This window comes from Hirundo rustica, chromosome 1 (assembly GCF_015227805.2).
Source record: "Hirundo rustica isolate bHirRus1 chromosome 1, bHirRus1.pri.v3, whole genome shotgun sequence".
Taxonomy (NCBI): domain Eukaryota; kingdom Metazoa; phylum Chordata; class Aves; order Passeriformes; family Hirundinidae; genus Hirundo; species Hirundo rustica.
Genome location: NC_053450.1, coordinates 10,734,887 through 10,750,433, shown reverse-complemented (window position 1 = coordinate 10,750,433; position 15,547 = coordinate 10,734,887). Strand labels below are relative to the sequence as shown.

Here is a 15,547-nt window from a genome sequence, read left to right as displayed (position 1 = left end):
ACTGTTTGAACTGCATTGGCTGTGCCCTTCTTTTCACCTCTCAGTCTGAGGGTATGATTGAAGATGCTGTGTGGATGCATATCAGCACTCAAATCTTCCATGAGTCAAGAAAAAGATAAAGAGATCCTGATGTAACTCTATCAATGTGTAATGTGGTCCCTGTGGAGAGGAAAATATTATTGACATTGTCTTTACTACTAATGGATGACTGTTATGAATGTCCACATAATTTATTTTACTCTTCGTGTTAGGCTCAGTGACTTAGAAGCATTTCAGGGTTATTTTTACTATACACAGCTGGACCTTCTATATGGTGGGATCCGGCCATAGTGCTCTCATTTGTCATGAGGGCAGATCTTAGTGGTGGGTTATTATTTGGACTATTGTGTGTGTCTATATGTTATTTTTATGTTAAAGAGAGAATGTCAGTAAAAACAGCGTGATGTTGCAGAAAGGAATATGTTTGCACTACATGAGTCCAGATCAAAGCATTCTTTTATAATGTCTTGGATTTAAAATGAAATTTGATTTAGTAACTGCCTTTTTGTTCTTGCATACACTTGATGGCCAAGTTTCTTCTCCAGCTGAGTTCTGAACAATGCTGGTTGAGGTTGTGATAGGCCTTCTTTTGAAGCAGTGTGCTGTGATGCTGGCACAGGCAAACCATTCAAGTGCCCGTGATTGTCCTCACTGCACTGGGCACAGGATGCTGTTTTCCTTTGCTCCTTTGGTCAGATTTCATAGGATAAGGACTCTGCACTCCTGCCTGGCTCCTGCAGCAGTCTAAGCATCTCTGATGACATGCTGTTGGTCTTTCATAGTCACTGTACTCTGCACTGGTGAGGCCACACCTTGAGTGCTGTGTCCAGTTCTGAGCCCCTCAGTTTGGGAAGGACGTTGAGATGCTTGAGTGTGTCCAGAGGAGGCAACGAGGCTGGTGAGGGGCTTGGAGCACAAGCTGTATGAAGAACGACTGAGGGAGCTGGGGGTGTTTAGCCTGGAGAAAAGGAGACGCAAAGGTGACCTTATCACATGCTACAACTTCCTGAAGGGTGGTTGTAGACAGCTGGGGGTTGGTCTCTTTCTCCAGGCAGCAACAGACAGAACAAGAGGACACAGTCTCAAGCTATGACAAGGGAGATATAGGCTGGATGTTAGGAAAAGGTTTTTCACTGAAAGAGTGATGAAGTATGGAATGGCTTGCCTGGGGAGGTGGTGGAGTCACCATCCCTAGATGTGTTTAAAAAAAGACTGGATGTGGCACTCGGTGTCATGGTCTAGTTGAAGTATTAGAGATGGGTTGGACTCGATGATCTTGAAGGTCTCTTCCAACCTAAAAATTCTGTGGTTCTGTGATTGGTACTAAAATATTACTCTTTCCCATTTACAGCTGGATGTTGTGGGAGGTGATCATTTATCTCCAGGTGCCTTTGAAAACTTCATGCTATCACCTGGCAGTGCATGTTTTTTTCTTATTTTTCTTCTTGCCACAACTTGCATCTGCTGAAAGTAAATGTGTCAAACTGGCTTTGCTCTTGGAAGAAGTAATAGTTCTATGGATAATTTTGCTTTGCTTAAGGGATAGTAAAGTTTTCTTTTTCCATTTTATGTATCTGCTAAGTCCATTTTTGCAGAAACATTTCTTATTTACTTGGCTCCTGAAACAAAATATGTTCTGTAGGATTCCCAAGGTCTCTGTAAACTTTTAAACCTGTAAATGATTTGATGAAGTGGACTGTTTTGTTTTTGTTCTTAGTAGGCTCCTTTTTTTCCTGTCTTTCACAATGAATAGTGTCATGGTCTGGTGAAGGGCAGAATTTAGTGTGTGGGGCAGGGGAAGAGTGGCTCAGCAGAAATGGTGCTTGTCTCCTTTTTTCAGATTGTCATATTTTGTCATGATTTTGGGATAGTAGTGGCCTTTTTCTGGTTCAGAAAATGCTTAGCATTAAGGATTTGACAGATGTCCACCTTCTTTCTGACTTGGTGCTGTTGCTGATTCTCATTGCACAGCACAGTCCCGACCGCCTATCGAGACCTATCGAAGTTACAGTTCCCTGGAATTTAATGTTGCCTTGAGAAACAGAAAACTCCAATTATTGATTTTAGGGGGTTCCCAAAGTTCTTTTTGCATTCTTAGAATATCTTAATATTGTCTATGTGATGACTTCCCTTTTCTGGGTATTTTTTCTTCAGATCATTCCAGATGTATTTGCTGTAAGTAAGTGCTTTTCAAGAAATTGTGGTTTTGCCTTCTTGTATGGCTTAATGCTTCTTGTTCACACAGCACAAATAAATTGAGGTGGTTTCCTTTCAAGTTAGCTGTACTGTTCTTGCTGATGTTACCACACAAATCTTGCATGTAGATTGTAGGCTTCTGTAAACCTGATTCCGAAGTGATTAGAGAGTGGAGGTTTAAAAAAAACTCTTAATAAAAGTTATCTCAGATTTTCTGTTATCTTCTTGCTTTCTGGACAGAGTTGTATACTTTGGTTTCATTCTCATGAAGTGTTATGCTGGTTCCTGTTAACATGTTTACCTTCACCACTCACAGAGGTAAATTTGACTGCAAAAACTTCAGTTTTCCCTTTGCTAGTGTGAGAAATACCCAGAAAATGAGTTAAATGACATTGAGAAACTAATATCTGCATTTCATAGTTACTTTTACTGAAATGAATTACTTGGAGATTATGGCTTCAGAGCAGGAAGCCTAACTATAGTCAAAAGAAACTAGAGATTATGCTAATGAATTTTTGCTTGATGTCTTTTGCTTTGTTGTAAAATGTGTCATAATGAATACATTCTATTTCTTCTTCCTTACAGGTAAAACGAGAAAAACCAGAAAATTTACCAGATTTAGAAAACTTGGCGCAAGAAAAATTCCTTGAAATGGAGAGCAAGAACAGTGACTCAGATTTTGAAAGGAATGAAAAATATATGTATTTTAAGGATCAACTTAAGGAGATGAAAAAACAATGTAAGTCTGATTTTTTTTAAAAATGATTCTTTGAATGCTAAGCGGTAAGATCTGACTAACTGCCCTGAAATATAGAATGGCCACTTATGGCTCAAACTGATGGGAGTACTCTTAAAAACACAAAAACTTATTTGAATTTATATCTGTGTAGAAAAAAGCCAGTGTAATTACCTTGGTAGTTTTATTTAGACTCCCACAGCACCTGCTGTGTTTGAATACAAATATCATGAAAACCACTTTTTTTTGTAAGGTGGGCTTGTGCGTTTGAAGACCTTTCACATTTATTTTCTTAATTGATAGGATCTTCTAAAAGGATTAGGTAAGCTGTTTTCATTTGTCACTTAAACAAATTGCTCCTGTTTCACAACATAGGATGTGTTGCAACACTAAGAAGACCTTTGCTTTAATCGTAGAACTATATTGTTGGAAAATGCTTACTGTACATGTTCTCAGGTTTACTGCTTCTGTGCACGCACCGTACAACACTGCAGATTACTAAAATCTAAGGTTTTTTAATTAATGTAATTTTTCAAGTGTTAAAATCTTAAGTTATTTGTGCTTAAATTACCAGCAAAGTTGGAGAGTAAACAGTTTGGTTATTTATGCAACACAACAAAATTGTCTGCTTTTATTGCCCCACAGATATAGCAATCATTAAAATATCGCTCTGATTACTGGTGCTGGGAAAGTTCATGGGCTCTGACACTATTTGTGTTGCTCTTCCCCAGTCATGACCGTGTTCTGAAATCATATTATTCTGCTTGCTGTCCCTTGATCCCTGTACCTATTCCCTTCCATCCTACATTTTGATTTCAACATAAACCGGTATCTCAGGAACTTCAGCAGTCATAGATTAATGATTTATACCATTGGAAAATGATATTCTGGGTGCTCTCCTGTAGCTCTCCTTGAGTTACGGGTTTTTTAGGAGCCCTGTCCAAAACCCAGTGGATCTAGTGGAAAGAATTTTCCCACTGGACTTTGGATTGCTTCCCTATAAAGATTTATAGGATGTGCTTGACAAGGTGAATTTCAGATCTGGTATCTCAAGACTCCCTAGGATTAGAGCTTGAAGGCTTGATATATTTGTTTCCCATCTTTATGCATTTTTGCACTGATCTCTGAGTTTAATAGAGCTCTTGGTACCACTCTAAGCATGTACACACTAAGTTGGAGACCACAAAACAGTGTAATTTTCACTCCCTACATAACCGTAAAATTATTACTGCCCCACCATTATGTTGTAATTTCTAATTTCCAGGTGTTTGTAACTAAGAAGATAAAAATCTTGATAACTGACTTTAGATTTACTTTCCACCTTGTAATTGCCTGAGGAAGGGGTGTATGCTCTAGTGATACATTCAGTTCAAGTTATGGGACTCAGTTCTAACTGGCCGACCTGTTGCAAAAAAACCAAATTAAATAAACACAATAGAAATTATTCTTAAAAAAATATGAGGACATAATTCTGCTACTGCTGCTTGAAATCCAGATTTGTCTTATTAAACACTTGACTTGCAATACCAGCTGAGCTGAAGATTAGTAAATTCTGTAAAAGACATTACTAGTTTCCATAAGCTAGCGATTTACCTTAAAACATACTATATGTACATGTGGTTTTGGTGGGGTTGTTTTGTAAGAAGAAATTAAAGTCATCCTGTTAAATCTTCAGCATTCATGCTTGAGCCAACTTATCTCTGTATGCCTTACCTTCTCCTATACAAGTTGGGATTTCAAAAGCATGAGTCCTCCAATTCTGGCCTCATTTTAACAGTATATCATAATGTGTCTGCAGATTTTGGGACACACTTTAAAACTGCTGGATGTGAGTTAACATGTATCAATAACTTCATCAACAACTACTGGTTAGTATTTTGTTTTCAACTAGTAGCCTTGCCAGGTGCAACTTAGTTCACAATTCCTGACTTGTTTTCAAGAGCACATACACAGTTGAGGCTCAGTTTTTAGCTTTTTTCTGGAATATGGTTTTATTGCTCAATTAGATAAAACATAAAAACTTCTGCCGAGTTTTCTCACAGGGGGTTTCCTTTTTTGTTTTGGTGGTTTTTTTGGGGGGGAGGTTTTGTTTGTTTGTTTGTTTGTTTGTTGTGGGGTTTTGTTTGTTTGTTTGTTTTGTTTGTTTTTTTTCCCCAATCTTTTCTATGTCAAAGGAGCAGACAGGGTAGATACTACAATGATCTGCCTTCCAGGATGAGTTACCATTAATGATTATGTATCTTTTATGCAGAGTTTGACATTTCTGTTCTAGAACAGATGAACAAGGAAATATTATATTCTCATATTGTTTTGCTACTTAGAAATAAACTAGGATTTGAAGGAGAAAAGCTTTCTCAACATGGTTTTTAGATATGGTGCAAAGAGTGAAGCAGTTAAATACAACCTTATTTCAACAGAAAATTAAGCTGATATATTTTCTTCTCCAATATTTGCTGCCACTGGGATGAAAGGAAGCTGCATGGTTGTTCCCCATCCCCAGCCAGGTGACAGGCAGTGCCACAGGTAGCTCGAATGCTCAGGGAGGAGAACGGTGCTGTATCACCTTCAGCTTGTCTTCCCTTGGCAGTTCTGTGTGAAGGAGGCCTTCTTAGCTTTGAATTTCAGCAGCAGCCAAGGTGCAGAAATGAAATTGGGCAAATACATCTCTGTAGCAGTAAGGATGAGATCATGCCTCAGAGCAGTTTCTGTTCTGCTCATCCTTCAGACAGTTTTCAGGCATTTTCTCTAAATCTGGGAGCCTTTATTATGCAGCTACTTTAGCTGAGTTTGTGAAGTAATGAAAAATCTTCACCTCTGATATGTGTCAAAACACTGTCAGACAGGTTTTATGTGAACAGCAAGTGATTTTTCTGAAGTCTGTTTTCAGAACTATCTTAGTTTCCTAAATTCCCACATCTTATTTTTAATGGAAAACATTTTCATTTTTTTACTCAAACTTTCTTAGACTGCAAGCAGTAGAAAAGAGTGTTGTTTGATTTTTCCTGTTTTTAACCATTTCTTGTACCCCCAAGTGGCTATGTTATCTTTTCTAAATAACTGAGTACTTAGAGGAGTATTCCCTAAATTTGATAATACCTAAAAGTTCTAAATGATTACAGGTGTGGTAAGGAAAAATTTTTGTGTCCTTAACATTACCTGACTGATGCTCTCCTCAGACATAAGGGTCCTGGATCTGCAAAGTGCTTAGTGATCTCCTTTTGATTAAGTGAAATGCTTAAGCAAGTTGCTTAAATTAAATTTTATGAGTAGATCCTTTGAAATGAGTGAGATTTCTGGCATGTTTCACTTCCTTATTGGAGCATGACCACAGTGCAGAGCCTTGCAAAAGTGAGCCCATATGACCTAGGGTGACTTTATGACACTTGCTATTGGAGCTAAACCATGCAGGAACTGTAACTTTGCATTTTGTATCTTCTGTAAGTGTAAAATCCTTCTGTTTGAAGTTGTATTACTGAGTCTTTTTATTTCATGCCAGAATACATATATGTATTTATACACACATACATATACACATATCAAAGGTGTCTGTCTTCTGGCAGAAAGGAGAAGAAATTTTGTCTTTACAAAATGAACTATATCAGTTTAAATTTATGATACTCTGCACGGAGAGCTAATCAGAAGGTATAATCTTTACTCCTGTGACCCTAGCTGCCACTACTGTATTTGCTGAAGGTTATTTAGTGTCACGTTTGGTGCACAAAGGATGACAGATTTCATAGCCCTTTTGTAGCAGCTGATAACGTGCACTTTGGAATCCTTGATAACTGCAGGTTCTGCAAACACACAGCAGATGCACTCTTCAGTAGTGATTTTGTGGAAAGTGCTAAGATTTGAGTGAATGACAATATTGCTGGTTATGCCAAACAGTTTAAGGACTGATTTGGCAAAGGAAGGAAATATTATTTTTTTTTTTTAATGGGGGACAAATCATTTTGAGACTCAATAGTAGTTTAGGCAAGTTTTTGTCACAGGAAACCAGTCATTCTAATGTAGCTTGGAAAGTAGCTACACTGCTGTTGTAAGGATCTTTCTTGCATTCTCCACTGAAGAAAAAAGAAAGCCTGTGAGTTTTTGAAAGGAAAAAGTGTGTATCATTTTGCTAGGATGGTTTTATAGTTGTTATCAATAAGCAAATATTTTGAAAGGAGAAGATTTTTAATTATTGTTCAAATAGATGCCGTATGTCCTGCCGATACATGTATTTTAAGTTATGCATATGCTGAGAAATAATGATGTGAAAAAATGTTTTTTTTAGATACAGTTTGCAGTAGAAAAAATGTCACTGTGAAAGGAATTATCTTTAAATTCTTAAAACAGTCTATGACAGATTCCAGGAAAGGCTAAGGCCTTTGATTTGCTTTTAGTAGGATACAAAAACAAGCTGCATCAAGATACTGTGTATTATATTGCTTGACGAGTTTCATCCATTTAATCCTCACAACATCACACTGAAGTAGCCAAGTTAATTTTACTTCTTAGCAGACAGCAGTGGTGAAATTTGAAGAAATAGTCAAAGTTACTTGTATGGACTCACATAATTGATTTACAGATCTGGATTTCTCTTCAGTTGTAGTTGACTTCTTAGTTGGCCTATTTTTGTTCCTATACTTAGCTCTGATGGCAGAGATTCAGCTGAAAAGTAATGTTAGTGTATTTTTCCTTATATTTTCAATGTAAAAAATAACTTAAATTCTCCTTACTGACTAATTATAAGAAAACAACTTTAGCACAAGAGTTGAAAATTCCAGCTGAAAGTGGGATTTGTGTTATGACAGATGAGTGGTGTGTGTGAGATACCCACTTTTCATTTACGTAAAATGCCTTACAGACAGCCTTGGCTAGTAAAGAAATGAAAGAGGATCCGGCACTTGGGAAGGTCATTTGAAGTTTAGGGGACCTCGGTTTAGGTCTTTGCTTTGTTGCCCTCCTGTTGTCTTAGATGGAGTCATTTAGTTTCAGAACAGATCACTGGGAGTTAGATTCCTAAAAACTTTGTGCGTCTGGACCTTTGTCCTAGGGTGACAACTTCTGAATGAATGAAACCATCAGAAGTTTCCTTCTGCAATCTGGAATGACTTTTCCAGGGTAAAAATTAGTGGTTTTTTTTCCTGCCAAAAATGCAGAAGCTTGCATTAGCAAGAACTGTGTTAGTGGATTAATGAAAAACATCAATTGCCAATAGATCTGGTGAGGGTTTCTTTGGTGAAATGATTGCCTTTCTAATTAAATTGATTGAAATAAGAAATTTCTTACTGTGGCATTTAGAGGTCTGACATGTAATTCAGAGTTAAAATGAAAGAGGAATCAACCCACCCCCTGCAACGACTCTTCTCCATTATGAGTAACTTGGAGTATAAGAGACCTGAGTTTCAGTCTTGGTGATTTAAAATCAGAACTTGACTGACACTTGGCCTACTAAGTGGTTGACTGTAACACTGCAATAGTCTCCCTCTCTCTCTGTCCACAATGTATTTAACTGTATATAAAAATGGCAACAACTGCAGAAAGAATTACTGAGAGACAATGACTCTTTAGCCATATAGTAAAAAACTCAGTTGAGGTAGGATGTATCTAAATCAGAAAGAGCATCAGATGTAGGTCTCTCCTGTTATAAATATCTGCCCTTCTAATCAGCAGGTGATTGAGGATAAGTTCTTCTCTTTCTATGTCTGTCATCTAATTTATACATATGTTTTTTAAAGATCTGCATTTTATACCATTGCAAAAGTCTTTTCAGGATGTAATTCTTGGTTTTATATCAGCCTGGCTTTCAGGTCAGCACCAAGTCTATAAAATTTAGAAAGGAAATAGAGTGTTACATGGAAATAATTATTATTATTATACACTTAGGGATAATGCTTAGGTTAATTTATTGCTACTGCTATGGGATAATTCTCTCTTAACTGAGCACATTGATGGCTACCAGCATGGCATTTTTAGTGTTTGTATGAATATATAGGTCAGGAAGGGAGCTTCTAGATGCTGCTTCTATTCCCTTGATGTTGCATTCAATCACAATATCTAATAAAATGGCATCTTAAAAACCATTAATTTTTTCTCCTTTGTTTCTCTTGGAAGGATGATGAAAAACCTTAGAACTTTGCTCAGATGGTGAGAAATTTTCAAGCAAAATAAGTCAGTGACCAAATTTTTGCTCATTGTTCCTAATCCAGCACTGTACCCTGACTTATAGAGGTGCTCTCCCTCAATGGAGTTTAGTTTGATTCAGTCAGTTCCTGTATTTCTTGACTCTATGGTAATCCAGTTATGCCACATGGAAACTTATAAAATCTTGTGGCATGTGACTATACTTGAACTCATCAGAAATGTTTTATAAATTTCAGATGAGTGAGAAGCATACGTACTAAACCTTGACTGTATCTAAAATTCAGAAATGTTAAATAGATGTATTATACCCTATTGGAAATCTGCTTTCTGGTAATAAATCACCAGTGATTTCACTTAGAGTTTTCATTCACTTCTTTCCTGGTGTAGTAATACATAACTATTTTGCAAATCTGAGCTGTGAAAATACAAGGACTGCCTCTGTCCTTGTAGCTAAGTGCAATTTTACTTTTCATTATATCTGTTGCCTGCTATTCAGAAAGATTTAAAGGTCAGATGATACAGGTATTCCATTCTTTTGGCTTGAGCTTACAGTCCAAATTTTAAGTGTGATCACAAGAAAACAGGAAAAGAACAGTCCAAGGAGAAAAAAATCAAAGAAAGAGGAAAGGGAGAAAAACCCAGTGTTAAAATATTTAAATGAGATGCTCTCATTTTGAAGTTAGTATATTGAGGAGGAAGGAGAAAAATAAAGCTTAGTGGAGCTTTAAATTTAGAGAACTTTGTTTTATTTACTCTTTTTTTTTTTTTTCTGTTACTTGAATCTTTATCTGGGGGGGGCAGTAGGTTTTTTCACTCTTTCTATATGTCATTTATATGGTGGACTTTGTGCCATCAGTATGCAAGAGGATCAGTGGAAATACTAATTCAAGTAGAACTCTGCTTCTCCAAGTAATGCATTTGTATTGACTGCTGGGACAAAACACATTTGAGGAGAAACAGGCAAGTAGTTCTGAGACAATGCTGACTAAATAACAATCCATCAGTGCATATCACACTGGATGGTAACTTCAGAACACTCCAGTTCAGAGAAAGTAAAACTCTTGGTGTTTTTATGGGTCCTGAAGCTATTTACAGTGTGGCTCTTTGGTGTTTCCTTCAGAATTGTGGCAGGTTGAGGTAGACCTTGCTTTGGTAAATGCCAGTGTAGCTCTGAAATCAGTGGAATTTCCCTTTTCTCTGATCTATACTGGCAACATATAATAACATGCAAAATAGTAGTGTACAGCAAGATTAATAAACATCTTCTAATTCCATATCGGATGTTCATGCACATTGGCTGCTTACTGTAATTTTTGACATCCATATTATTTCATTTCCCTCTTAAAAACCATAGGTATTGATAAACTCAGAGTAGAATATTTTTTTTCCAACTTGAATTTTATGTCATTAATACACTGGAGATCTTCTCCACACTCCCCCAAATCTGTTAGATCTTGAGCTGAAATGGAGGAATAAAGCTAGAGAAGCATTAAAGTACTGCAACGCCCATCCTTTAGGTTTGTGGACCTCAGACTAGATGCTAGAGCCTGGAGTTAAGTGTCTTGGCTCCCAGAAAGAGAGCTGTGGCACACCTGCTTGAACAGCTTTGTTCAGTGACAAATCTGTTCTGTCAGCACAGAGTGCTTTACATCAGTATGTCAATCACAGTATTGCATAAGTTGACTAAAAATGTGCCAACTTTAAAGTAACACAAAGGTAATGAATCTTTTTTACTTCGAGACTGAGACTGAGCACCTGTGCTTGTATTATGTAGCTGGAGAGGAAATGGACCATGGCTCTAATCTGTAGATTTAGAATTTCAGACTCTCAAATGATTACTGATGTTATCGGTATGAGCTGAAGTGCTAATTCTATGTATTGTTTCTCAGGGGTAACCTAAGAGATGTTGCTTTCAATCTCCATTAGCATAGAGTCAAAGAAATCAAACACCTTTGTTGGCATTTACATTTACCCTTAAACAGGCTTGGAGCATTCGTATGTTTTGTCACAACTGAGGAGTGGTTGAAGTTGTCACCTTTCAGCAGGTATTAGCTCTGATTTCAGACATAGCAGCTGACTTTACAAGTGTGGATAGGTTTATCGTGTCTTATCATCTCAAATGTGGATGTAGATTTGTGTTACCAGGCTTGCAGTGAATGATTTTAGGATTAAAGACAAGTTGCTTAACAGGTGTTCCAAGAGGCACTAAACATACCTGTTGAGGGAGAGAAGCAGTTAATGGAGTGAGGGTGAGAGTGCTTATGTTTTATACAATAGCCTTGTGACTACAGCAGTTTCCCAGGAAGCGATGGCAATAAATTCACAAATAAGCACCAAAAAAAAAAAAGCCTTTATGAGGAAGATGAGATATTTGACTCCTCTCTGGATCCTCCCCTGACTAGATTACTGGAGACTGGACGATACCAGGAAAACATTGCTGTTGGCTTTCCCTGCCTCGTGCCCTCTAGCAATTTTCATTACTCATCATCAGAATTAGGCTGCTGGATGGGATGGAATTTACATCTGACATCACACCATGGCTTGTAGGCTTTTCAGCAACCCCTTGGCTGCAGGCAGGTGTGCAGAGGGCACTCTGCAGTCCTTCAGCTGAAGAAAAATGCCACCATGTGCAGCTGGAAGTGGAAGGGGGCTGGGAAGGACTGGAAGAGAGCGCATGACTGTGTACTCCAGCAGTTAACCTGCAGCAAGAAATGGAAAGAAATCTGGGTTCTGTACCTCATCATGACCTTCTCTTCTTTCACTGGAATGAAGTTGTGCCTCCTTTCAAGGACCAGAGGTTGTGAGACAAACAATGTATTCTTAGATATTCAGACTGGGGCAGCTTTGGACAAGTACTGAACTCAGATCTTCAGATCCCTGGAGAACCTGGGAGAGACTTACTGGAGATAGATACCTTCAGGGTTAAGAGACCATGGAACAGATTTTTTCTTTTTTCTTTTTTCTTTTTCTTTTTCTTTTTCTTTTTCTTTTTCTTTTTCTTTTTCTTTTTCTTTTTCTTTTCTCATTTTGGACTTTAGTAGTTTGCTTCAGTTCTTTGGATCTGGCCCACCCTTAGGTATTCTCCCTCGCTTCCTATTTGAAAGTTGAAGGGTCAGTCTGAGACTTAGTGAAATCAAAAGAAGTTTGTGCAGGAAGGCTGTTCATCAGGATCTATCTAAGCTCCTAGTACAATCTTAAGTGGCTAGTTTATAGTCAGATAGGAAAACATGCAGAAAACCAATCCTTGCTTATCGCAGGATGGAAGACTTCATGCAGAAAAGCTAAAGAATTTCCTTCGAGGGGAAAAAAATGTGAAAGCTTTCTGATTGCTTTATCAGCTTCTCCAATAAAAATAGTGACTACTGCTATTTAAGACTAAAGAATAAATCAGTGTATTAAAATGGGAACAAAAAATTTTAACTAGCAGTCATATGTAGTCATTTGGCAGCTCTGTTACTAGTGTGGGCAAAGTAAGCTATTCACCTAACCTTTGCTGCAGCATCCATTGCTTTGGTTTTTTTGTGGGTCTTTTTTTTTTTTTGGTTGTTTTTTTTTTTTTTTCCCTACAGTGCAGATTGAATTCTTCTTTTCTGATCTCCAGAAGAGTTTTGTTTTGATGTCTACATCTGTTTTGTCAGATATCCACATTAGTTGAGCTCATATGCCGCAATTCCACAAATACCTGCTCACCTACGAAAACATGGCTGTGTAAATTGCTGCACTGAAATCGTGCCTGGTGCCTGCGTATGGGTTTTGTCACATCACAGCTATGTCATGAAAAATATTTTCCATCTCTGTCGTGCTCTCATCACCACTTCTCTCATTTTACCCAACTGCTCCCCAGCCTCAGTCAGCATCCTTCCTCCTTTTTCTGGAGCTGCTTTCCCTTTTCAGGTAGTGCCACGACCTCCTTCCTCCTTTCAGTCCTCCTCTTTAGAAGTGCCAGCTCCTCCTTAGAAGTGTCACTGAATATTTTATCCATGATGGATGTACTTAGATTCACTAGTGAAGCCTTGCTGCCAGTCTTGTTTTGTCCTGAAAAAATATTTCATTATCATGCTTCCAGCTCAGCAGCGTACACAGCACAAGCTGTAATTAAAAGAAAGTAGTGGCTATTGACCACTAACGTAACAGTGGTGTGCTAGCTATGGCTTTACATTTTTTTTAGAGTTGGAAGAACTAGTAGCTGAGTGAGTCATGAAACCCAGTGTAGCAAAATTCAGTTGTAAATGAAAGAGGAACATTTCCATATTCTTAATTTGGCTTAATTCCTGTGCCTAATGGCTGTGTATATACCATAAACATTGTGAAGGAGCAACCATGGAAACACTTGTTTTCTTGCATTGCTAAATTTACTCAGGGTTGAATATTAACACAGCGCCTGGCATTACTTTAAAAGCAAAAATAGCTAAAGCGTGACTCACTATGAGTCATTTACTGCTAGTCCTGCTATACTGCCTAGAGCTTGACATTGAACAAGTTGGCAGCCAGCATTGCTGCATTTTTTTCTAGGAACTTTGAACACATTTCATTCTTGTGAATTCTCTTGTGCAACAATATTGAACACAGCAATGTGTTTATTTTTCTTCCAAAGTCAAATGAATCAGAAAATGGTGAAACAAAGAGTATTTTTCTTGGAGATTCTGGAAGACATGGATTCTGAGAACTATTTTTTTAACTGCAATAATGAAATGATTGCATGCATGTTAAAAGTTAATTATATTTCATTCAGATTATGTAAGATATATTTTATATATATTAAAATACCCATATTGTTATATTTGATTTGCATTTTCAGCAAAGGCATATGCGGAATCAGAAAGCTAAGCCTGTAGGCTGAGAATGTTTTCTCTTGAGTTGGCAAGGGTTGTGTGATGGGAGGGCAGACAGCTCTGAAGGGGCAGACAAAATGAGGCAACTGCATTCCTATTGGCTTCTTCATGTAGAAGGCACACCCTAAATATGGTGCTGGGTATCTGACAGTGAGTAGCTTGTTGGCTGACTGTGGGAATGCCTAAAAAGATCAGCTGATTTCAGACGGGAAGAGGTAATGAGAGAGGGCTGAAACCAAAAGCAACTTGCTGAGGCAACCATGTGATGAGATCCTGAAATACACTGGCAGAGCCAAATATCACTCTTCATTGCGCTAAAATTTTGATTCCATCTAAATGTTATTTCTAACTAAAAGCCACTTCTTAGAACAATAGATAGGGAAATTCTTTGATATTTTCCATATTTTTTTCCTTCGTAAAAATATTGCTATGATAATTGAAGAAAAATCTTATGTTATCAGCATACAACCTTCTGCATGTGTTCAGAGGAGGTGCCAAAAATCAAACTAAAATATTAATAATGTAGGTTCAAAACAGCTGCCAATGTAAGACCCCACACCCCTTGGTATGGAGAAAAAGCTTCCTGTGTATCTCTTCCTTTAACTACAGATTATGGAAATCGAGACTGGAAGTTATATTAATCTGTACATTTAATAATATGTGCTGTGTAGGATCTTTGTAAGCTAAAGCATTTTCTCTGTCTAATCTCTTAGAACATCAACTTCAAAAATTTCTCTTGAAGTGGTTTCCCTATTAAAAAAATCTCATTATGATGACTCAAGAGAGAAATAAGAATGATTAATTAAGCTTAACAGTGACATCCTAAGCGGTGTCCTGATATGCACTCTCCTGTCTCATTTCAATGTGAATTTGTGATCACTGCACTGAAGACTTCTCTTTAAAATTTAAAATTGTTCAGCAAATTTAACTAAATAAGTTTAAAGTATTTTTTCTTTGTTTTCCTGACTAACAATCATACTAAAAATGATATCATTATTTTCCTAAACCTAGACTAAAAAAAAAATGATTGTTTTATATCAAACAGTATAAAGCGGGAGAGGATTTTGATTTTTTTTCTGTGTTACCTCTTTGACAGTGACCCCCAAATCCTTGTTATTAAAATGGTTTCAGTACTTACTCATGGGTATATGCTCTTTAGCAAACACTTCATAACTACTGAATAGGCTGTGCCTCAGCCCCACCTCCAGGCATGTTAGGCAGAATATAGACATGAGAATTTATGATAGGAGTAAGACTATGCCTTTTAAAAGACAGCTTTGTGTAGGAGGTTTTTCTGCTCAGAGGATCATCAGAAAGATTGGAGCTGCCTAAGGCATAATATCTCTTGGGCATCTCTGTACACGCCATGTAAGTAATGTCTCTATTAAGCTATAGCAAATTATTCCCCTCACGTATGCTGTGTTTCCGTGTATATGTTCACACATAGACAGAGTAAGGGCAAGGCAGTGCAGTCTCTAGGACAGAAGACTGTGCTGAGTTCTAGATTGACACACAGAGGCATAGTCTAGAAGTTAACGAGAACTTTATTACAAAGTATTTACTTTTTTTTTTTTCCCATAAATACATACGAAATACTCTGTTGAAGTGAAACCAA

At 37.4% G+C, this 15,547-nt stretch overlaps 1 protein-coding gene across 1 annotated transcript in view; it reads left to right on the top strand.

Annotated features, from left to right (window-relative positions):
• Positions 1–15,547, top strand: part of NSMCE2 (NSE2 (MMS21) homolog, SMC5-SMC6 complex SUMO ligase) — a 129,501-nt gene that overhangs the window by 58,193 nt on the left and 55,761 nt on the right. Inside the window, exon 4 of the mRNA XM_040060249.1 lies at positions 2,821–2,974. Within this exon, the coding sequence (XP_039916183.1) occupies positions 2,821–2,974 (154 nt within the window). The remainder of the gene's footprint in view (positions 1–2,820; positions 2,975–15,547) is intronic.